The following is a 24414-nucleotide window of genomic DNA, read 5'->3' as shown; positions in this document are numbered from 1 at the left end:
AAGTCTTGTAGTAATGTAGTGCCTGCCTGTATTTCCTTAAAACCTTTTTATTTAGTAATACATGTCGTTGAGAAAAAAAATATTTCGTATAATCTTTTTGGGGGTCAGTAGGTGCCCAACATAACACCAGGTGGTGGTGTGTTGGACAAGGTCACTCATACCTAGAGGTCTATAGAGCCTGTCCGCCTGATTTCTGATAACCGTTATCTTATCTGTGTAATATTGATCTTGTTTTGCAAACATGGTGGTTTTCTCAATTGCTGTGCTGATCAATGGGCAGTTTATTACCTCTGTCAAATTCTCAGTCTCGCAAAGTCTCTCAAAGCACTTCATTATGACAGAGGTGAGTTCTACGGGGCGATAGTCATTTAGTTCAGTTACCTTCGCTTTTTTGGGTACAGGAACAATGGTGGCACTCTTGAAGCATGTGGGGACAGCAGACTGGGATAGGGAGAGATTGAATATGTTCGTAAACACACCAGCCATCTGATCAGCGAATGCTCTGAGGATGTGGCTAGGGATGCCGTCTGGCCCGGCAGCCTTGCGAGGGTTAACACGTTTAAATATCTTACTCAAATCAGCCACGGAGAAGGAGAGCCGCGTCAACGGCACTATGTTATCCTCAAAGCGAGCAAAGAACGTGTTAGCTTATCCAGAAGCAAAACGGTGTCTGCGACGTGGCTGGTTTTCCTTTTGTCTGTAGACCCTGCCACATACGTCTCGTGTCTGAGCCGTTGAATTGCGACTCTACTTTGTTCTCTAGACTGACGTTTTGCCTGTTTGGTTGCCTTGCAGAGGGAATGACTACTCTGTTTGTATTCTGCCATATTCCTAGTCACCTTGCCATGTTTAAATGTGGTTGTTCATGCTTGCAGTTTTGCGCAATTGCTGCCATCTATCCAAGGTTTCTGTTTAGGGTAGGTTTTGACAGTCACAGTGGGCACAACATCTCCTATACACTCCTTGATAAAATCAGTTACCGTTTTGGTGTATTTGTCAATATTATTCTCGGAAGCTACCCGGAACATATCCCAGTCTGCATGATCAAAACAATCTTGAAGCGTGGATTCCGATTGGTCGGACCAGCGTTGAATAGTTCTTAGCACGGGTACTTCCCGTTTGAGTTTCTGCTTCTAGAAAGGGAGGAGCAAAATGGAGTCGTGGTCAGATTTGCCAAAAGGAGGGCAAGGGAGTGCTTTGTATGCATCCCGGAAGTTGGAGTAACAGTGCTCTAGTGTTTTAGCAGCGTGAGCACTACAGTCGATATGCTAATAGAATTTAGGCAGCCTTTTCTTCAAATTTGCTTTGTTAAAATCAATAAAATGCAGCCTCAGGATATATGGTTTCCAGTTTGCATAAAGTCCAGTGATGTTCTTTGAGGGGCAGTCGTGGTATCGGCTTGAGGGGGGATATACAAGGCTGTGACTATAATCGAAGAGAATTCTCTTGAGAGATAATACGGTCGGCATTTGATCGTGAGGTATTCTAGGTCGGGTGAACAAAAGGACTTGAGTTCCTGTATGTTATCACAATTACACCATGAGTCATTCATCTTGAAACATACACCCCCGCCCTTCTTCTTCCCGGAGAGATGTTTATTCCTGTTGGCGCAATGAACTGAGAATCCAGATGGCTGGACCAACTCAGACAGTATATCCCGACTCCGACAGTAACAGACTAATGCCCTTTGGGCACAGTTCATCTGTTAACTGTTATTGACCAAATACAGCTGGTGGATGGGACAGTGCACATGGACTCACATAACTTGGAGGACCACAGTGTCCTGGTGCAGAGTCTGTCTCTGGTCGACTCAGAATTACAATATATGTTTTTATCCTAAACAAAAGCGTGTAGCATTTGAGTAGTTGGTAGCATTCAAGCACTTAAATAGAAATGTGACACATGAAGTGCTCATTCTGTACTTACATGTCCTGCACCACGATGTACTGATGTGGGATGAGTCCATCCACTCCGTTGTGTCGTCCCTCCCACCAGTCATCAGAGGCTCTAAGGTACAACAGCAGGGATGCCCCCTTCTTAAAGGAAAGCTCTCTGGGAGTACGCCCCACGTAGTCGAACTTAGCAATGGCCTCGATTTGCTCCAGCTCGTCATCACTGGTGGGAGGTCCTGTACCATTGTCCACTTCATCAATGGCACCTGGCTCACTATGGGGACTGTCACTGAATGGTGCGGGAGAGAGATAGAGAAAAAAATGCATACATTGATTAATAGATGTGGATAATGATAAAGAACGACACAGTGTTGTGCTTTGGGCTAAACTACAACAACAAGACGGTCAAGTCTTTTGAAATGCAGAACTGGATCCAGTGACCTTAACGTCCTTTTCTCCATTGGTTATTCTCCATCCAATCAGAACCAAGGCGCATAATAATATGACATCACTAACCAGTACTCCTCTCCTCCAGCCATGCACTTCTCATAGACTGGTCCGTCCAGCTCACGGTGACTCGGGAAGATGACCTCGTTGTGGATGATGATGGTCTTGATGACCTCATTAACGTGCGTCTGGCAGGCCACAGGATCATGGTCATCAGGTATGGGCATCAGAGTCGGGCCGAAGCAGGTAGCCAGGTTATAGGGATCCATCATGTTCTCATCACTGTATTGGGATAGACTGTAGAGAAACAATGGGGATTTAACAAATAAAACAATTATCCATAATACAGTATGGGTATATTTATTGGGTTTGTTCATAAACACGTGTTTTTATAATGACAACACTTTGACTGAACATTTTTTCTTTTTTATACGGTTTATCTTAATTTTTCTTCATTTAATGAGGAGGACTGCCCTCCTCTTTCTCCCTGAATGAGCCACCTCTGAACACCATCTTTCCTATTGGATTTCTCCATAAAACATATAACATTATTATGGTGATCAAATCACATGTTATTTGTCACATGCACCGAATACAACAGGTTACACCTTACAGTAAAATGCTTACTTACAAGCCCTTAACCAACAATGTAGTTTCAAGAAAATACCCCCCCAAAATGTAAGAGATAAAAATAGCAAATAATTAAAGAGCAGCAGTAAAATAACAATAGTGGGGCTATATACAGGGGGTACAGGTACAGAGTCAATGTGTGGGTGCACCGGTGTCGAGGTAATACATACATGTAGGTAGAGTTTTTAAAGTGACTATGCATAGATAATAGCAGCAGCGTAGAGGAGAGGGGGGGGGCAATGCAAATAGTCTGGGAAGCCATTTGAGTAGATTTTCAGGAGTCTTATGGCTTGGAGTAGAAGCTGTTTAGAAGCCTCTTGGACCTAGACTTGGCACTCCGGTACCACTTGCCGTGCGGTAAGAGGCAGGAAGCTTGACCCCGTGATGTACTGGGCCATACGCACTACCCTCCGTAGTGCCTAGCAGTTGGAGGCTGAGCTGTTGCCATACCAGGCAGTGATGCAACCTGTCCGGATGCTCTCGATGGTGCAGCTGCAAAACCATTTGAGGATCTGAGGACCAATGACAAATCTTTTCAGTCTCCTGAGAGGCCCCAGTGTTGAGGATCAGCGTGGAGGATGTGTTGTTACCTACCCTTACCACCTGGGGGGTGGCCCCGTCAGGAAGTTCAGGATCCAGTTGCGGATGGAGGTGTTTAGTCCCAGGGTCCTTAGCTTAGTGATGTGCTTTGTGGGCACTATGGTGTTGAGCGCTGAGCTGTAGTCAATGAATAGCATTCTCACATCGGTGCTCCTTTTGTCCAGGTGTGAAAGGGCAGTGTGGAGTGCAATGATTTAGATGCATATTGTAAAGTGGCATCATCTTTGTAAGTCGATTTAAATGACTTAAATGTAATGTAATGGTGCTCCTTTTGTCCAGGTGTGAAAGGGCAGTGTGGAGTGCAATAGAGATTGCATCATCTGTGGATTTATTGGGGCGGTATGCAAATTGGAGTGGGTCTAGGGTTTCTGGGACAATGGTGTTGATCTGAGCATTGACCAGCCTTTCAAGCGTTGGACTAGTAACCGGGTTTGCGAGTTCAAACCCCCGAGCTGACAAGGTACAAATCTGTCGTTCTGCCCCTGAACAGGCAGTTAACCCACTGTTCCCAGGCCGTCATTGAAAATAAGAATTTGTTCTTAACTGACTTGCCTGGTTAAATAAAGGTAAAATAAAAATAAAATAAAAAAAACTTCATGGCTACAGACGCGAGTGCTACAGGTCAGTAGTAATTTAGGCAGGTTACCTTCATGTTCTTGGGCACAGGGACTATGGTGGTCTGCTTGAAACATGTTGGTATTACAGACTTGGACAGGGAGAGGTTGAAAATGTCAGTGAAGACACTTGCCAGTTGGTCAGCGCATGCTCGGAGTACACTTCCTGGTAATCCGTCTGGCCCTGCAGCCTTGTGAATGCCACATCGACTGCGGAGAACGTGATCACACAGTCGTCTGGAACCGCTGATGCTCTCATGCATGTTTCAGTGTTACTTGTCTCGAAGCGAGCATAGAAGTAATTTCGCTCGACTGGTAGGCTTGTGTCACATCAGGCGAGCAAATCCTCGAGACTTCCTTAGATATCGTGCACCAGTTGTTATTTACAAATATACATAGGCCGCCGCCCTGTGTCTTACCAGAGGCTGCTGTTCTATCCTGCCGATAGTGTATAACCCGCCAGCTGTATGTTATTAATGTTGTCATTCAGCCACGACTCGTGAAACATAAGATATTACAGTTTTTAATGTTCCGTTGGTTGGAAATAGATGTTTTCAGTTTGTCCCATTCATTTTTCAGCAATTGAATGTTGGCTAACAGTACGGATGGCAAAGGCAGATTAGCCACTCGTCGCCTGATCCTCACAAGGCATCCCGATCTCTTTCTGCAAAATCTCTGTCTCTTTTTCCAGGATGAGGGCCTGTTCGAGTGTTTGGAGTATATCCTTCTCGTCTGACTCATTAAAGAAAAATGATGCGTCCAATTTGAGAAGCGTAATCGCTGTTCTAATGTCTAGAAGCTCTTTTCGGTCATAAGAGAAGGTAGCAGCAACATTATGTAGAAAATAAGTTACAAACAAAGTGAAAAAACGAACAAAATAGCACGGTTGGTTAAGAGCCAATAAAACGGCAGCCATCCTCTCCTGGCTCCATCACAGTTGTAACTTACTGGTTGATATATAGACTTAGCAACTGATATATGGACTTACTGGTTGAGGAATGCAAACAGGTATCTCATGACGATGATGACGGGGCGAGAAAGAGTTACAACGATCTGCTGAAGGTGATGAGCTCTCTCTGCACCAGAGTCTAGTTCTGAGAAAGACAGGGAGAGGGGCATATATACTTTACTATAGTAAACATATTTACTATATCAATCCAAACAATTATTAATAATACATTTTTTTTTTTTTATCAAAATCCCGCATCCACCCCAGTGGAGTACACTAGTCCAGTCCTTACTGATGGTTGCTACGAGGTCATTGTACATCAGCAGTAGAATGGTAATACTTACTGATGGTAGACATGAGGTCGAGGAAGCGTTCTTTGGGGAATAGTGGGGTCTCCAACCCCCTGAAGTACAGCTTCAGAACCCCTGCCACCGCCATGATGTCATGGTCACTCTGATCATCCACCAATGGGTCCTCACCTAAAGGCATCACACAAGCTGTCAGCCATCCAGTCACACCACTGTAAGCTTGCTGGATATTCAACTGTGACTTTTTTTCATCTATATAACATGTAATACAATATAACACCTCATTAACTAGTCTTAGGAAAATGTCTCGGCTTTCTCTATAGATAGATATTAGATAGTCCACGACACACATTAGCAAGCCAACAAAAAGAACAAAGATACATTTGTATATTTGTCAGTACAGTATTTTCACCCAACTAGCATTTCTGTTCAGAATGTGGTAGCTACCGCTGCTATACATCTAAACTAGCTTTTCATGTCCGTTACAGTGTCATGCATGACATATGTGCTGTCTATGTATCCATCTGCACTTTACGGTCCTAGAGGGAGGGGCTGTGGCATTCCGAGGCAGACTAAACGCAATAAAAAAACGATCAAGCAGGATATGGGGCATCGCTCGGACTGACCTCTCTCAAATGAATTTTTTATATCGTTGACTTCGACCTGTGAGCCGGGAATCCTGAATATGCCCTGCTGCTGAAGGCCTGTTGGAGCAGAGAAACCCAAGTCAGCACTTAGATGGAAACAAATCTGGCAACACAGACACATACAGAGACACAAAGACAGAGACACACACCTAAACGGAAACATTTATATTCACCAAAAAAGTGTAATATGTCCATAGCACAAACAACCATTAGTAACATAATCTCAGTCTGTCCACTACATGCTAGTTTCCATATTCAAAATTCCAATATGAGAAACTACATCACATAGATCCAAAATGGAGCATGTACTGTAGTATATTCAAATCTATGGACTACATACAGTATCTATCAATTCATTACTGTGTTCCTCTTACCATATAGATTGATGTAGCGAACACAGCTCTCAACCACCACTGGTATGGCCTGCCCTGAGTCCTAACAGAGAGGCATACAGGGGTGTAGAGAGAGGTAAGGTGACTCTCCACAGGTTACGAGTGTGAACACAGCACATTAATTATCTGACTGTGCACAGACAATGACTAATATACAATGAGCATACAAAACATTAAGAACACCTTCCTTGTATTGAGTTAGAACCCCCCCATTTTGCCGTCGGGACAGCGGTAGGGGTGTGTTGTGTCAAGTTGGCTGGATACGGGAAACTGTTGAGCATGAAAAACCCAGCAGCGATGCAGTTCTTGACACAAACCTGTGCGCCTAGCATGTACTACCATACCCTATTCAAAGGGACTTACATTTTTTGTCTTGCCCATTCACCCTCAAATATCACGCATACACAATCCATGTCTCAATTGTCTCAAGGCTTAAAAATCCTTCTTCAACCTTCCTCCTCCGCTTCATCTAGACTGATCGAAGTGGATTTAACAAGTGACATCAATAAGGGATCATAGCCGTTACCTGGATTCACCTGGTCAGTCTGTAATGGAAAGAGCAGGTGTTCTTAATGTTTTGTACACTCCGTGTGTAATCATGACAAATATAAGTACATCAACTGAATAAAAATCGATAGTCTATCATATAATATGACTATGTGTTCTATTTAATTATGTGTAAAATGAGTTCATTAACTGCATGAACAATTACCAGGGATAAGTACATTATCATATAACCATTACATAAGGTAATTTACATAATTTAAATATTAGCTGAAAGACTTTCAACTGACTGAACATTCATATATGGTCTGCAGAGGCAATAGGAGATTGTGGTGTTCTTCCCCCCGTTTCCTCACAAGGTTACCACTATAGTCATATACATACTATATATTTATTAAGTGCCTAGTGAAAGTCTACACACCCCTTACAGTCTTCAAATTTTGCTGCCTTAAATTTCAGGCAATTAAATTAGATGTTATTTTCTACAGCTCTACACAACCTACTCCACATTTTCTAAGTGAAAGAAAATTCTACAACATTTTCCTAATTAATAAAACCTCTCCTTTTTAGATTTAATTTTAAGGCAGAAAAATGTGAAGACTGTACAAGTTGTGTGTGTAGACTTTCACGAGTGACTGAAAATCATTCATTGGTTATCAGATGACAAAGGACAGAGTTACCAGGCAGGCAGAGAGATGTTGGTTAGTTAGTTTACACATTAATCCCAAACCCATTTACCCCTAGCCTGATTCTTAGATCTGTTGATGCCGTCTTGCCAACTCAAATCGGCATTGGCAGACAGCACAAACAGATCTGAGACCAGGCTACTCATGAACGTCAGAATACCTGGCTGCGGGCGCGGGCATTCCGTCTTCCCCTGGAGCAGGCAGAAAACAGTGGCAGCAGCAGGATGAACAGAACAGAGAGGAAGAGAGGCAAGAAGAACCACAACAAGGTTAGAGAAGCACAGGGGGAAAGTGCATCCAGAGAGAGGTCAGAGTTCAAGCCTGAGAGAAAAGCCTGAGTGCTGTGGAGCTGGGGCGTGGTAGAAGACGGGGGAGACCCAAGCTTGGGGAGGCCATGTGGGATGAGGGTGGGTGGCTATGGTGGAGAATAGGGGGGTTGTAGGACGCTGGGACTGTGGCTCAGTTTTTACAACAAGGTTGACTGGGGAAATTCGATTGATTATGAGGAGACGCTAGGAGGCAAGGCCATTGAACCATGACAGTCTGACACAAACAGCCCCACGGGCCTCCACTACTGTGGCGTACACACTCTTTCTGTCAGTGTGCTAGTGTTGGATCCTGGCTTACACAGAGGATATATGACCTTGTGTGTTTATTTTCATAGCCTGACATGCTTAGTGCTGGGTCAAATGGCCCGTCGCCAAAATGTGTTTAACATCTAGAGGCCAGGGTTCAAGTGCTAAAACATGGGCAAGAACGTCAAAACCAAACCTTATATGACCAGAGTGTCTACGTTCCGTACTTAAACAACCTCAAAAGCCAAGATTTGTAGAATTGAGTACTCTTCTCCAGACCAGAGAGACAAACACTACCTTTCCCAACTGTCAAGCCAATGGACTGTCCAGTCTGAGGGGTCTCGGCATTGAGTCAATTTATTTAGACAGCGGTTGTGCCCAGCACAGGGCTCTGAAGGAAGGGCAAGTCAGTGAGCTGAGCTGAAGTGAGACAGAAAAGCAGTCAAAGACAGGACAGGGAAGTAGAACCCCCAGAACTGTTAGTAAAGACAGCTTACACACAGAGACCACATGGGGGCCAAATAAGGGGCAGTCAGTACCTTGATGAAGGCCTCCATATTGCCATTAAAGAGTTTATGATTAAAAATGGAGCGAGGTCTAGGCTTCCGCATTCTCCCGGGTTTAGGGGGAAGAGTGGGGGGCCTGATGGTGAAGGAGGTTAAGGAGAGGGGGGGGGGGGCAGATACACAAACTACAATAAAACAATAAGGACTGAAACATGTAATTTACACTGTATAGTCAGTGGGACAATGTGCCATATATATAGAGCCACTATATGCACTGAGTGTACAAAACATTAGGAACATTTTCCTAATATCGAGATGGACCCCCCTTTGCCCTCAGAACAGCCTCAAATCGTCGGGGAAAGGACTCTACAATGTGTCGAAAGCATTCCACAGGGATACTGGCCCATGGTGAATCCAATGCTTCCCATTCTTGATGGAAAACTGTTGAGTGTGAAAAACCCAGCAACGTTACAGTTTTTCACACACTCAAACCGGTGCGCCTGGCACCTACTACTATACCCTGTTCAAAGACACTTAAATATTTTGTCTTGCCCTTTCACCCTCTGATTGGTACATATACAGTACATAATCCATGTCTCAATTGTCTCTTTAACCTGTCTCCTTCCCTTCATCTACACTGATTGAAGTGGATTTAACAGTTGGAATCAATAAGAGATCATAGCTTTCACCTGGTCAGTCAATGTAATGGAAAGAGCAGATGTTCCTAATGGTTTGTATACATGCATACATACATAGCTCTGGATAGCTTTGCATGTCCTATTCTTTCTCCTCTTGTTGCAGTAAAAAACATTATGTTAACACACAAGTGCAGTCACAGAGGACGTATGCTTACACTATCATCCCAACTGTTTCAGCTAAACCGTCAATAACCAGACTAATGACTCTGGGCCACTAGTCAAACAAATCAGTTCATAAAAACATGATTACAGTCAAAGCACATGATTAATGTGAGAATGACATAGAATGACATTTAAATAGTGTAATCGGCATGGGAGCTGAGAGGAGATATCAAATCTTAATGTGTCTTAACTCTGGACTGCTGCGCTACTGTTCATTCTTCTCAACTCACTGATGTAAGACTAAGTCATGTCTGCGCTTAATATACAGCAGTGCTCTGTTTACCAGATGCCTGTGCGATATTGTAGTGTTTAACAAGGCTCCGTATGACCACCGTAGTGACTGATGGGTGACAGATGGTCTTACAGCCAGCTCATCTACCCATGACTGCTTCATTGTACACTCGAGTTTGCGCAGAAGTTGATTAATTAAATCACCAGACAAACATCCCCTCTCCCTATTTGGAAATCCCACCCCTGACTTATCAGAGAGCCTCGGGACCAAACTGCTTTTCATTTTAACATGACGTCATCTCTGCCACTTCCAGGAACACAGGAAGTGTTTGACACGCTTTTCTTCCTCCTCTTTTGAACCTCTTTTCTTACCTTGTTGTTCCATATTCAGCCCTTTCTCCTAAAAGAAAGGAATGGATAAAGGGAGAGCAGAAGAGAGGGAGCAGGAGAGAGAGAGAAAATGAGTGTGTGTCTGCACGGGCATTCGTGCATACGTCTCTGAGAGAAAGAAAAAACAACGTATTAATGGCAAGGTACAGTGCATTTGGAGCCAGACCTGGTTGTCTACAGAGCTGGCAGATTGGGCAGAGGGATGAGAAAACGGGCACCTATTCAGACGGGCTCAACAGTGCGGGCGCCATGACCGCCTCTCTGACTCACATACGGCCATTCAGTGGTCGCCCTAGAAACCATAGAGAGAGAGACGGAGGGGGCGGACCCTGCCAGCTCAGAGAAGAATGTCAATGGAAGCTAGCGTATCCAGGGGCAACGGGGAGGAGAGAAGTGGAAGTGTGAGGAAGGCAGCGTTTTTTTTTTTGGGGGGGGGGGGGGGGGGGGGCGTACAATATTGAAGTGACTGTGCAGTAGTAATATAAAATGATGTCAGGGGTAAGCAACTAGATTTAGCCAGGGTCCGATTTGTCGTAGCAAATGGCAAATGGTCGGGGGGCTGGAAAATAACTAATAATTTGTACACCGCAAATTGACCACAACTAAGCCCAAAAATAGTTTTATATTTCAAATTAACAAATTCATACCTTGATTACATTGACATAATCACATCTCCTTATTTATTTCTAGGAATACTTGGATACTTGGGAACAGATTTCCCTAAATCAATCATTTTTTGCTGAATTACTGAATCACTTACAGTCCGGTTTTGTTCATCTAGTTATCCCAGGAAACAGGGGGTTTGCAACAAGGTTAAGTAACAAGAATACAAGATGACATGATATCCCATAGCATGATAACACTCTGTGATCGGGGACTCGTATTGTTGATTTCAGGGCTCATGTGTAATAAAGCAGCTTCCAGCAACAAGCACGCTGTCGGTCTTCTGTCTGTCTATTTGACCAAACACGACTAAATCCTGGAAATACTGGAACCAGCGGTTTGGCTGCTTATGGGGTATCATATGAGCTTCTTGTAAAATTGTATTTTAAAAAGCATTGGACATGGGTGATTCCTCACGAAACAGTATTTAAAAAAAATAACGTTTTAACGAAATTGAATTCATAGAATGGTCTTTCTGAGAAAGGATTGTTGACATACACATATCAAATATATCTTAAAGCATAATTGAGAAATAATTCATTGAAATTGGAACATTTGTGACATTTTGACTTCAGCCAAGCCTCCTATAAAGTGGAAGTGACAGCGTTTTAGCGACATTAAATCTTATAAAGCGAGTACTTACATATGGTCATTTTCACGTTTTCATATATTCATAGAATGTTTGGGAATTAAATAAGAGTAAGGCGTTTGTGAAAGTTCTATAGCAATAAACCGTGTGAAAGCGGCCATGCGTATGGACAATTAATAGAGACACTACAGGAAATAAAAGCCGGTGCGCCATAGCCAATCAGAGCTACAGTAGGCATATATGCAAATAAGCGATTTGTCGCATGGGCCTGCCATCATTCATTTTGAACTGGACTGTGTTTACAGGCAGTAGCAACAGTGGGACTTTAGATCAATAGAAAGCATTCTCCCAAAGCCACAAAATACACCTGAATGGATTTCTGAAAATATGTAAATACCACAGGAGTCCTCTTACATTTGGGAACGTTACAGTCCTATTGATCAAACAACCATGAAAAGGTAGGCTATCATATATGCACATCAAAAACAACAAGAACAACAACTAATGCTCGCCAGATCGAGATGAGCTAAATTCGGGGGAACAGTAGATAAACCATGTCAAACTTTTTCAGCTTGGGGAATAGCAAACGATGGGGAATAGCAGCCTGCTCGCCCTTCTGCAGCTTACCCGCCAATGCATGCTTGTCCCAACACACGTTTTGACAACTGGATGGGAACTTTAATCCCTGCCCGCCCATTTGATCGATGACAAAAACATTTGATTGAAAACTAAGGAGATATGCTAACTGTGGTTAACAGTTCAAGTTCAGCATAGCTAGCAAGCAAAGTGACTCACATTTCTTGCTAACTAACCAAATGACACCTGCATCCATGGCCGGCGTTAAGTGAGAGCCCTCAGGGACCTAGCCCGCCCTACCGTACCTCCGTTCCCGTCCCAAAAAAATATAGAAATATTGCTAATTTATTTGACCAAGATGCGCGCCGTCATAAAAGACGCCTCAATCTCAGATCAAGAATCCGATCGAGCGAAACAGCGTCCCTCTGTCGCCTTATGTGTAGACCGTGTATCTGATGCTGTATGGACAAAAGGGAGCATGACATGTCATACTTTTCTGGCCAGACAGCATCAGATACATGGGATACATATAGTGAGACAGGGGGGTGCTGTTTCACTCACTAGTTTCAGCAGAGAGGAAGAGGCTAAGAGGACTCACTCTCGCAAAAATCTGTCCTGACTTTTATGGGCATAATATGTAGACCAAAGCTTGTCGCCTGCATTCCCGCCTTTGGGACAGTGACTCGCATTGTTAGGGGGAGACATGAGCATCTTATTATATAGAATTTAAAACAAGTTCAGCCCCTGGTTCAACTGTGATCTTGCAGAGTTACTCCACCTCAAGAATTGCATTTGGCAAAAGGCTCGGCACATGCATACTCAGGCTGACTGGCTATCGTTCAGGCAAATGAGTAATAAGTGCACTCAGGCTGTCAGGAAGGCCAAAATTAGTTACTTTAAGAAGCAGTTCTCTCTGTGGCTCTAACCCCAAGAGGTTCTGCAATATGGTTAAAGACCTGGAGAATAAACCCTCCTCCTCACAGCTGCGCATGTCCCTTAATGTTGATGATGTGGTTGTTACTGGCACGTGGCTGAGCTCTAATCACCACTTCATTAAGTCAGGATTCCTATTTGACTCAGCCATGCCTCCTTGCCCGTCCAATAATTCCTCATCTCCCACCCCTTCTAATGTGACCATCCCTGAAGCTTCTCGCTCTTTTTCCCCTGCCCCGTTGCCAAGTTTCTCCCTGCAGACAGTCACTGAGTCCGAGGTGCTAAAGGAGCACCTTAAACTTGACCCCAAAAAAAGAATCTGGGTCAGATGGTTTAGACCCTTTCTTCTTTAAAGTTGCTTCCCCTATCATTGCCAAGCCTCTCTCTCCTTTCTGGGGATGTTCCAATTGCTTGGAAGCCAGCCACAGTTCATCCTTTATTTAAAAAGGGGAGATCAAGCTGATCCTAACTGTTATAGGCCTATTTCTATTTTGCCCTGTTAACCTGTTGAGTGTAGAGGGCAGTATTTTGATGTTTGGATGAAAAACGTACCCAAATGAAACTGCCAATTTCTCAGGCCCAGAATCTATAACATGCATATAATTGTCAGATTAGAATAGAAATCTCTAAAGTTTCCAAAACTGTCAAAATATTGTCTGTGAGTATAACAGAACTGATATTGCAGGTAAAAACATGAGGAAAATCCAACCAGGAAGTGGCTTCTATTTTGAAAGCTCCATGTTCCATTGCAAGCCTTCCCTCCATTTAAAGGGGTATCCACCAGATTCCTTTTCCTATGGCTTACACATGGTGTGAACAGTCTTTGAACATAGTTTCAGGCTTTATTTTGAAAAATTAGCGAGAAAGATCACATCGTGTCAGGGGATGGCTGGGTGCCAGTAGCGTTTTGCATGCGCAACAGAGTGGAGCAGCCATTTTCTTTCTCTCTGCTATTGAAGAAGCTACTGTCCAGCTGAAATATTATCGATTATAAAAAATGTTTGACATGTTTCCACAAACTTTATGGATACTATTTGGAATTTTTGTCTGCACCGTAATGAACGCTCGAGCCTGTGGATTTCTGAACATAACGCGCCAACCAAATGGAGGTATTTTGGATATAAAAATAATCTTTATGGAACAAAAGGAACATTTATTGTGTAACTGGGAGTCTCGTGAGTGCAAACAACTGAAGTAATTTCATTTGAATTTGGCTCTCTGCAATTCAGCGGATGTTGACGAAAATGATCCCGCTAACGGGATGGGTGCATCAAGAAGTTAATCAAAAGTGTTGGAAAAACTTGTCAATAATCAATTGACTGGCTTTCTTGATGTCTATAGTATTCTCTTGGGTATGCAATCTGGTTTCCGCTCAGGTTATGAATGTGTCACTGCAGCCTTAATAGGTCCTCAATGATTTCACCATTGCTTTTGATTCTAAGCAATATTGTGCTGCTATTTTTATTGACTTAGCCAAAGCTTATGATACGGTAGAACATTCCATTCTTGTGGGCCGGCTAAGGAGTATTGGTGTCTCTGAGGGGACTTTGGCCTGGTTTGCTAATTAACGTCAGAAAATCTGCCGTCTCAGCCACCTCCCGTCACCAAGGGAGTACTCCAAGGCTTGATCCCTCTTCTCAATTTACATTAACATAGCTCAGGCAGTAGGTAGCTCACTCATCCATTTATATGCAGATGATACAGTCTTATACTCAAGCTGGCCCCTCCCCGGATATTGTGTTAACTTCTGTAGGGTAGGGGGCAGCATTTGGAATTTTGGATGAAAAGCATGCCCAAATTAAACTGCCTTCTACTCAGGCCAGGAATCTATAATATGCATATAATTGTCAGATTAGAATAGAAAACTCTAAAGTTTCCAAAATTGTTAAAATAATGTCTGAGTATAACAGAACTGATTTGGCTGGCGAAAAGATGAGAAAAATCCATTCAGGAAGTAGGATATATTTTTTTGTAGTTTTCTATTCAATGCCATTACAGTATCCATTGACTTTGGACTCAAATTGCAGTTCCTATAACTTCCACTAGATGTCAACATTGTTTAGAAATTGTTTCAGGCTTGTATTCTGAAAAATGAGGGAGTAAGAGCAGTGCCTTTCTTGTTTACCTTTTATATCGACGACGTTATTGTCCGGTTGAAATATTATCGATTATTTAGGCTAAAAACAAACTGAGGATTGAATATAAACATTGTTTGACATGTTTCTATAAACTTTAGATGCAATTTGGATTTTTTGTCTGCCTGTTGTGACTGCGTTTGAGCCTGTGGATTACTGAAGAAAACACAAACAAAATGGAGGTTTTCGGATATAAAGAGACTATCTGCCCCTGAACAGGCAGTTAACCCACTGTTCCCAGGCCGTCATTGAAAATAAGAATTTGTTCTTAACTGACTTGCCTGGTTAAATAAAGGTAAAATAAAAATAAAAAAATCGAACAAAAGGAAAATTTATTGAATAAATGAATGTCTTCTGAGTGAAAACATATGAAGATCATCAAAGGTAAGTGATTAATTTTATCTCTATTTCTGACTTGTGTAACTTCTACTTGGCTGGTTACTGTTTGTAATGATTTGTCTGCTGGGCAACGTTCTCAAATAATTGTAAGTTATGCTTTCGTCGTAAAGCATTTTTTAAATCTGACACCGTGGTTGGATTCACAAGAAGTTCATCTTTAAACCAATGTAAAAAAGTTGTATCTTTTCTGAATTTTTATGAGTATTTCTCTATTTGAATGTGGCGCTCTGCAATCTCACTGGATATTGGCTAGGTGGGACGCTAGCGTCCCACATACCCTAGAGGTTAAATGCTCTGCAACAAAGCTTTCTTAATGTCCAACAAGCTTTCTCTACCCTTAACCTGTTGATGCTCTGGGGGCGCTATTTCATTTTTGGATGAAAAACGTTCCCGTTTTAAACAAGATATTTTGTCACAAAAAGATGCTCGACTATGCATATAATTGATAGCTTTCGAAAGAAAACACTGACGTGTCCAGAACTACCAAGATATTTTCTGTGCGTGCCCTAGAACGTGAGCTTCAGGCAAAACCAAGATGAGACGGCATCCAGGAAATGAGCAGGATTTTTGAGGCTCTGTTTTCCATTGTCTCCTTATATGGCTGTGAATGCGAGAGGAATGAGCCAACCCTTTCTGTCGTTTCCCCAAGGTGTCTGCAGCATTGTGACGTATTTGTAGGCAGATCATTGGAAGATTGATCATAAGAGACCACATTTACCAGGTGTCCGCCCGGTGTCCTGCGCCGAAATTGGTGCGCAAAAGACAGCTGCCAGTATTTTTCCATGGGATACAGAGAGTAAAGCAAGCTTCCACGAACTGCATATCAATGAAGAGATATGTGAAAAAACACCTTGAGGATTGATTCCAAACAACGTTTGCCATGTTTCGGTCGATATTATGTAGTTAATCCGGAAAAAGTTTTACGTTGTAGGTGACTGAATTTTCAGTTCGTTTCGGTAGCCAGACGCAATGTAGAAAACGGAACGATTTCTCCTACACAGACGCTTTCAGGAAAAACTGCGCATTTGGTATGTAACTGAGAGTCTCCTCACTGAAAACATCAGAAGCTCTTCAAAGGTAAATGATTTTATTTATTTGGTTATCTGGTTTTTGTGAAAATGTTGCGTGCTAAATGCTACTCAAAATGCTATGCTAGCTTTGCATACTCTTACACAAATTAGTCAATTTCTATGGTTCAAAAGCATATTTTGAAAATCTGAGATGACAGTGTTGTTAAGAAAAGGCTAAGCTTGAGAGCAGACGCATTATTTTCATTTTATTTGCGATTTTCAGAAATCGTTAACGTTGCGTTATGCTAATGAGCCTGAGGCTTTAGTCACGATCCCGGATCCGGGATGGGGAGTTCCAAGAGGTTAACCTTGTTCTGAACACCTCCAAAACAAAGGTCATGTGGTTTGGTAAGAAGAATGCCCCTCTCCCCACAGGTGTGATTGCTACCTATGAGGGTTTAGAGCTTAAGGTAGTCACCTCATTACAAGAATTTGGGTGTATGGCTAGACGGTACACTGTCCTTTTCTCAGCACATATCAAAGCTGCAGGCTGAAGTTAAATCTAGACTTTGTTTCCTGTATCGTAATCGCTCCTCTTTCACCCCAGCTGCCAAACTAACCCTGATTCAGATGACCATCCTACCCACGCTAGATTATGGAGACATAATTTATAGATCGGCAGGTAAGGGTGCTCTCGAGCGACTAGATGTTCTTTACCATTCGGCCATCAGATGTGCCACTAATGCTCCTAAAAGGACACATTACTGCACTCTATACTCCTCTGTAAACTGGTCATCTCTGTATACCCATCGCAAGACCCACTGGTCGATGCTTATTATAAAACCCTCTTAGGCCTCACTCCCCCTATCTGAGATATCTACTGCAGCCCTCATCCTCTACATACAACACTCGTTCTGCCATTCACATTCCGTTAAAAGTCCCCAAAGCACACACATCTCTGGGTCGCTCCTCTTTTCAGTTCGCTGCAGCAAGTGACTGCAAAAAACACTCAAACTGGACAGTTTTATCTCAATCTCTTCATTCAAAGACTCATGGACACTCTTACTGACTGTTGTGGCTGCTTTGTGTGATGTATTGTTGTCTCTAACTTCTTGCCCTTTGTGCTGTTGTCTATGTCTAATAATGTTTGTACCATGTTTTGTGCTGCTACCATGTTGTGTTGCTACCAAGTTGTGTTGTTGCCTTGCTATGTTGTCATCTTAGGTCTCTCTTTATGTAGTGTTGTGAGTGTTTTTTCCTATATTTATATTCTATTTATTTTTTCATCCCAGTCCCCCGCAGGAGGCCTTTTGCCTTTTGGTAGGCCGTTATTGTAAATAAGAATTTGTTCTTAACTGACTTACCAAGTTAAATTAAGGTTAAATAAAATATAAAAAATAAATGTATTACAGTCATCTACTGTTCTCACTCTCGGAGTGGAAATGTTGTTTGCATTGTTCACGACCTGTTACACTTGTGAGAAACAGGTTTTGGATTATTTTAGAACCATAATTTAGGAGTGTTCATGCCTGAACACACCAACCTGCTGAGTTGATACAATGTTGACTTGAGCTATCGCTAGTGAAGTGCAAGACAGATATAAAGGGATACAGACAGGCGGAGTATATATATTCATGTGATTGAAAGAACCTGAATTTATCAGGATATTTTCTACTGTTTTTATTTGCTCGGCTTTAGGTCTATGTATTTTACTTAGTTGGCAATGGAAGTTATAGGCCTACTACTGCATTGGTCTATAGCAGTGGTCGTCAACCTTTTCTGAGTAAGTAAAGATCACTGAGTCAAAATGCAAGCCGAGATCTAACGCTCAGATTTTTTTTTAAACATGACTTAAAACACATAAGCCTATGCAACATTGACCAATTAAAAACAGTTGTGTAGCAATAAGGTTTGTACAGTAGGCTATAGGCCCAATACATTATCACTGCATATTAGCTATGCTTGAATTGCCGTACAAATGTTCTTCTCGGACCATTTTGAAATTATACTTAATTTTTATTTTCTGGTTCATGATCACACTCGTAAAGGATCATTTGTTGTATTACTTGTGGAGGCACAGTTAAGTGAGCATAATAATGTGCTTCTTTTTACTGGACTGAATCTGATGGTCAGTCTGAGAGGGAGGGAGCAGCGGTGAGGCTGCCTCTCACCCGACTCACCGTCCCCGCCCTCCTCTCCCTCCTCTCACCGTCCCCCGACCTCCCCTCCCTCCTCTCACCCGACTCACCGTCCCCCTTCCCTCCTCTCACCCGGCTCACCGTCCACCGCCCTCCTCTCTCCCGACTCACTGTCCCCCTTCCCTCCTCCTCTCACTGTCCCCCGCCCTCCTTCGCTCCTCTCCCTCCTCTCCCCCGACTCACCGCCCCCCTTCCCTCCTCTCCCTCCTCTCACCCGACTCACCTTCCCCCGCCCTCCCTCCTCTCACCCGACTCACCGTCCCCCTTCCCTCCCTCTCACCCTACTCACCGTCCCCCGCCCTCCTTCCCTCCTCCCAATTTTTCAGTTTTTAATTTGTTAAAAAAGTTTGAAATATCCAATAAATGTCGTTCCACTTCATGAGTGTGTCCCACTTGTTGTTGATTCTTCACAAAAAAATACAGTTTTATATCTTTATGTTTGAAGCCTGAAATGTGGCAAAAGGTCGCAAAGTTCAAGGGGGCCGAATACTTTCGCAAGGCACTGTATATGTTTATTAAAGTAGTCAAAAGTTTAGTATTTGGTCCAATATTTCCAGCATGCAATGACTACATCAAGCTTGTGACTCTACACACCTTTCGGGGGCATTTGCAGTTTGTTGGGGTTGTGTTTCAGATTATGTTGTGACCAATAGAACTAAATGGTAAATAACATATTGTGCATTTTGGAGTGACTTTAATTGTAAATAGGAATATATGTTTCTGAGCACTTCTAAATTACTGTGGATACTACCATGATTATGGATAATCCTGACTGAATCGTTTATATTGATGAGTGAGAAAGTTAGAGGGATAAATATCATAACCCCCCCTCCTAATAAAATGAAAACCTCTCATGTTATTGGTAATGGTGAAAAGTTAGCATGTCACTCATAATTTAACCATTCAATTCATTATCATATAATTCAACTTGTCCAAATACTTATGACACCTTCAAATGGGGGAACAAGATACATAAAATGCTTTCATTTCTAAACAGTAAAAGGTGACATTCTGTACTGTTGCCTCATATTAAACATTTGATCTCAAATCCAAAATGCTGGAGTATAGACCAAAATGTAAAGTTTTAGCTCACTGTCCAAATAAATACTTAAGGGAGTCTATACAATATGCTTTTCTTACTGGTAGCTGATTGCAGTTAAGTTTATTTAAGAAAACAACAATGTTTGCACCATAAGAAGACTGGCAAGCTGCTGCTGGCGCTTTAAAGGGGTGGTGAAGGCCCAGTGAATGGCATTGTGATCCAGAAGTGGCACAACAGCATTGTAACATGAGAGTTGTTCTCACCTTCTCCTAGCGTCTGCTTCAGTAGATCATGCTTGGCCTGTAGTTTAACTATGAGGTTGCTGCCATTCAGGTACTCTTTAAATTTCTATACAGGCAGAGAGAGACAGAGAATGCAAAGAGAGAGAGAGAGAGAGAAAATACTTTTACAATGTGTAATATGACATTTAGGGGACACTTTTATCCAAAGCAATTTATAGTAAGTAGTACAGTAAGTGAATTCATGTTTAATATGTAATCCTTGCAGGAAATGAACCCGCGACCTCGGAAATCCTAGCTAATGCCACACTCTTACAAACAGAGCCACACAGGACCACACTTGCAACTGTAGGCTACAGTCAGTACTGCATTACAGAAAAGGTTAATTTCATAATTAATTTGCATGACTTGTATCAGCAAAGCCTGATGATAATACCAGTCAAATGAATTCACAACCAGATGGTTGCCTGTCTGAATTCCACAGGGCATAATGCTGCATAATGAGGAACACTGGAGAAAGCCACTAAACTTGAGGAGCATAAGTACTTTAATATAATTCATTAATAAAGATGAAAAAAACATTTCTAATGCACTGTAAGTTGTGTTAATACAATAATAATGTATGACACTATTATACTTTTTGTAAAGTGACTTACAGTACACTTATGTGATCCCTGTGGGAATTGAACCCATGATGACAATGTTCTGGGGCCGAGCTGGGCTGAGCTCCCTGCCATCCAGGACCTCTATACTAGACGGTGTCAGAGGAAGACGTACATTTTTTTATAAGAATTCTGCCTTCAAAGCCATAGACTGTTCACTTTGCTACTGCACAGCAAGGTACCGATGCACCGAGTCTGGAACCAACAGGACCCTGAACAGCTTCTACCACCAAGCCATAAGACTGCTAAACAAGACTTCTAAATAGCTAATCAAAATGGCTACCTGCTGCTACTGGCCATTTACCCTTTTTGGACTAAACCTCCTGCACTTGCTCTATGCACACACTGGACTCTACCCATATACTTACATCAATACAATTACAAATGCAAGTCTCTTGGGGTATGTCTCTATAAGCTTGGCACATCTAGCCACTGGGATTTTTTTCCCATTCTTCAAGGCAAAACTGCTCCAGCACCTTCAAGTTGGATGAGTTCCACTGGTGTACAGCAAACTAAGTCATACCACAGATTCTGAATTGGATTGAGGTCTGGGCTTTGACTAGGCCATTCCAAGACATTTAAAATGTTTCCCCATGAACCACCCGAGTGTTGCTTTATCAGTATGCTTAGGGTCATTGTCCTGCTGGAAGGTGAACCTCCGTCCTAGTCTCAAATATCTGGAAGACAAACAGGTTTCCCTCAAGAGTTTCCCTGTATTTAGCGCCATCCATCATTGCTTCAATTCTGACCAGTTTCCCAGTCCCTGCCGATGAAAAACATCCCCACAGTATGGGATGGTGTTCTCGGGTGATGCAAGGTGTTGGGTTTGCGCCAGACATAGGGTTTTCCTTGATGGCCAAAAAGCTCAATTTTAGTCTTATCTGACCAGAGTACTTTCTTCCATATGTTTGGGGAGTCTCCCACATGCCTTTTGGCGAACACCAAAAGTGTTTGCTTGCTTTTTTCTGGTCACTCTTCCGTAAAGCCCAGCTCTGTGGAGTATACGGCTTAAAGTGGTCCTATGGACAGATACTCCAATCTCCGCTGTGGAGCTTTGCAGCTCCTTCAGGGTTATCTATGGTCTCTTTGTTGCCTCTCTGATTAATTTCCTCCTTGCCTGGTCCGTGAGTTCTGGTGGGCGGCCCACTCTTGGCAGGTTTGTGGTGGTGCCATATTCTTTCCATGTTTTAATAATGGATTTAATGGTGCTCCGTGGGACATTCAAAGTTTATGATAGTTTTTTTTATAACCCAACCCTGATCTGTACCTCTCCACAACTTTGTCCCTGACCTGTTTGGAGAGCTCCTTGGTCTTCATAGTGCCGCTTTGTGGTGTTGCAGACCCTGGGGCCTTTAAGAGCAGATATATATATATATATATATATAGATCATGTGACAGATCATGTGACAAACAGATTGCACACAGATGGACTTTATATAACTAATTATGTGCCTTCGGAAGGTAATTGGTTGCATCAGATCTTATTTCGGGGCAAAGGGGGTGAATGCATATGCATCGCAAAGGGGGTGAATGCATATGCATAGCAAAGGGGGTGAATGCATATGCATAGCAAAGGGGGTGAATGCATATGCATAGCAAAGGGGGTGAATGCATATGCATAGCAAAGGGGGTGAATACATATGCATAGCAAAGGGGGTAAATACATATGCATAGCAAAGGGGGTAAATACATATGCATAGCAAAGGGGGTAAATACATATGCATAGCAAAGGGGGTAAATACATATGCATAGCAAAGGGGGTAAATACATATGCGCGCACCTCATTTCCGTTTTAATTGTTTTTGAATTTCTTGAAACAAGTTCTTTAATTCATTTCACTTTACCAATTTGGACTATTTTGTGTATGTCCATTACATGAATTCCAAATAAAAATCTATTGAAATTACAGGTTGTAATGCAACAAAATACAAAAAATGCCAAGGGGGATGAAAACTTTTGCAAGGTACTGTACCAGGAAGCATTCATACAAATGAGAAGAAAAAATGCTTTGTAAGCGTAGTTAGTTGTCAAAGCCAATCGCAGTGAAGTCTTAAGTCAAGTGACTTATCAGAGCCACTCACAGTGAAGTAGAAGCCCTCCGTCTCCTGCTGGTTGGCTCGTCTCTTAGCAACGTTGACCTTGCTCATGTAGGAGTCGGACGAGGCAGACTTGACCGACTCAGTGGACTGGCTGTGCTGGAAAGCCTCAGACACATCAAAGTCCTCGACCGTCAGCATGTCCTGCAGCGTCTGCATGGTGGCATCCAGGGTCTTTCTTACCTAAGAAATACATAAAGGGAAGAGTCATTATCAAACTGTGTCACAACATCAATATTTCACAGTGTTTTCCTTGCGCACAATGAAACTTCAATTGTAATTGTATAATGCTCTTAAATCTGTATGGGACTGTATCAACAGTGGACTAATGAAACAAATACCAAAAGATAGTTTGAGTCGATTTTTCCTTTAAGAGCTAAATGTAAAATTAAAGAACAAAATGTCCCACATCTACACTAGTATGACTTCTGCAGACACCATCTTGATCACAGTACTACATCCTACAACCGCTTGCATAATATATAATGTAAAGTTCAGTCAGCCCGGTAGGGGACATGTTTTCTGGTGTGAGTGTGTGACCATGTGAAGATAATTAGGAAGATAACTGGTGTTCTGTCTGTGTGAGAGGGAGAGGAACTGAGCAGAGGGAGCACCTCCATATTCATAGGAGATAAGCTGAACGCATAGCACAAATATGGTGACCTTTACACACATCTGTCTGAATCACTGCAGCAGCGTGAAGCCAGCAGGCAGGCAGACAGGCTCTGTAGCTGGAGGCCTGGATGTAGTGCTAGCTGCTCGGGCCTGGCTGCCTGCCTGGTTTGGTGGGCGACGGGGAAAGAGATGGAAGATGAGAGTCAACCCTTCGTCAGTTTAGAAGATGTATTGTGCATGAACGCTGCTGTGACGGTCCTCATAAAGTAGGGGCTCCCCTGCCCGCTTGTTAGATGAGAGGCGATCCCAGGGGCTACACTTTGCTTGTGAGAGAGAGTGTGCGTGAATGCATTATTGTGTGTGTGAATGTTTGTGAGAGAGAGGGACTGTGTGTGTATATGTGTGTGTACGCGCACGCTTCATTATAGTGTGAGTAGGAGAACGCCTCCAGCCGACATGAACATGGTCAACAGTACAGTAATGCAGTCAGTGTGTGGTTCACCAGAGCTGCTGAGGTCATCTGTTGGCCCTGAGTGGATATAAGCCTGTCTGTTTGAGTATTCATGAAGTGAATCTAAACATGAGTCACAATGTTTGCCTATAGGCCTCTGCCTAGATGGATTTCTGAAGAGACAAGAGAAGACTGACAGTATATCAGTTTTAACATACTGAATGTTTCCATATCCTGTATGCATGTTTTTCCCTAAAATGTTCAGCAGGGCACAACTTGTGTAACACACAATAGTATAGGTATTGGATGAAGCTCAATGTTAAATTCAAATCTCCCTACTATCATATCTAAGCCAATATGATACCAATCTAGATGAAAAGTTACACAACACACTACTCGCCTTTCATCATGAGCCGTCCGGCCGTTACCGGACTTTTTAACAGGGTTATTAGCAATTGAGTTGTAAGAGTATTTTCTGTGCCGACCTAGTCTAGACATCGGATTAAAACGAGACTATAGTGTCCATAAAGTGACCATTGGACTTCATTTTTGGGGGGATTGACTAAGTTTGTGGG

General features: G+C 42.6%; 1 protein-coding gene across 5 annotated transcripts in view; it reads right to left on the bottom strand.

Annotated features, from left to right (window-relative positions):
- LOC135539765 (SLIT-ROBO Rho GTPase-activating protein 3-like) overlaps nt 1-24414 on the bottom strand; it is a 64324-nt gene that overhangs the window by 4802 nt on the left and 35108 nt on the right. For 3 of the 5 annotated variants that reach the window (XM_064965869.1, XM_064965870.1, XM_064965868.1), the window contains 10 exons: nt 22759-22956; nt 20040-20124; nt 10214-10241; nt 8784-8886; nt 6462-6522; nt 6067-6144; nt 5477-5611; nt 5172-5277; nt 2409-2636; nt 1927-2181 (listed from right to left, as the gene is read on the bottom strand). In XM_064965869.1, coding sequence (XP_064821941.1) covers nt 1927-2181; nt 2409-2636; nt 5172-5277; nt 5477-5611; nt 6067-6144; nt 6462-6522; nt 8784-8886; nt 10214-10241; nt 20040-20124; nt 22759-22956 — 1277 coding nt within the window. Of the gene's footprint in view, nt 1-1926; nt 2182-2408; nt 2637-5171; nt 5278-5476; nt 5612-6066; nt 6145-6461; nt 6523-7829; nt 7861-8783; nt 8887-10213; nt 10242-20039; nt 20125-22758; nt 22957-24414 lie in introns of those variants that run through there. The other 2 variants (XM_064965871.1, XM_064965873.1) reach the window with 2 other exon arrangements.

Source organism: Oncorhynchus masou, chromosome 5, assembly GCF_036934945.1.
Source record: "Oncorhynchus masou masou isolate Uvic2021 chromosome 5, UVic_Omas_1.1, whole genome shotgun sequence".
NCBI lineage: Eukaryota > Metazoa > Chordata > Actinopteri > Salmoniformes > Salmonidae > Oncorhynchus > Oncorhynchus masou.
The sequence above is the reverse complement of the archived record's forward strand: the minus strand, read 5'-3'. Positions and strand labels throughout refer to the sequence as shown.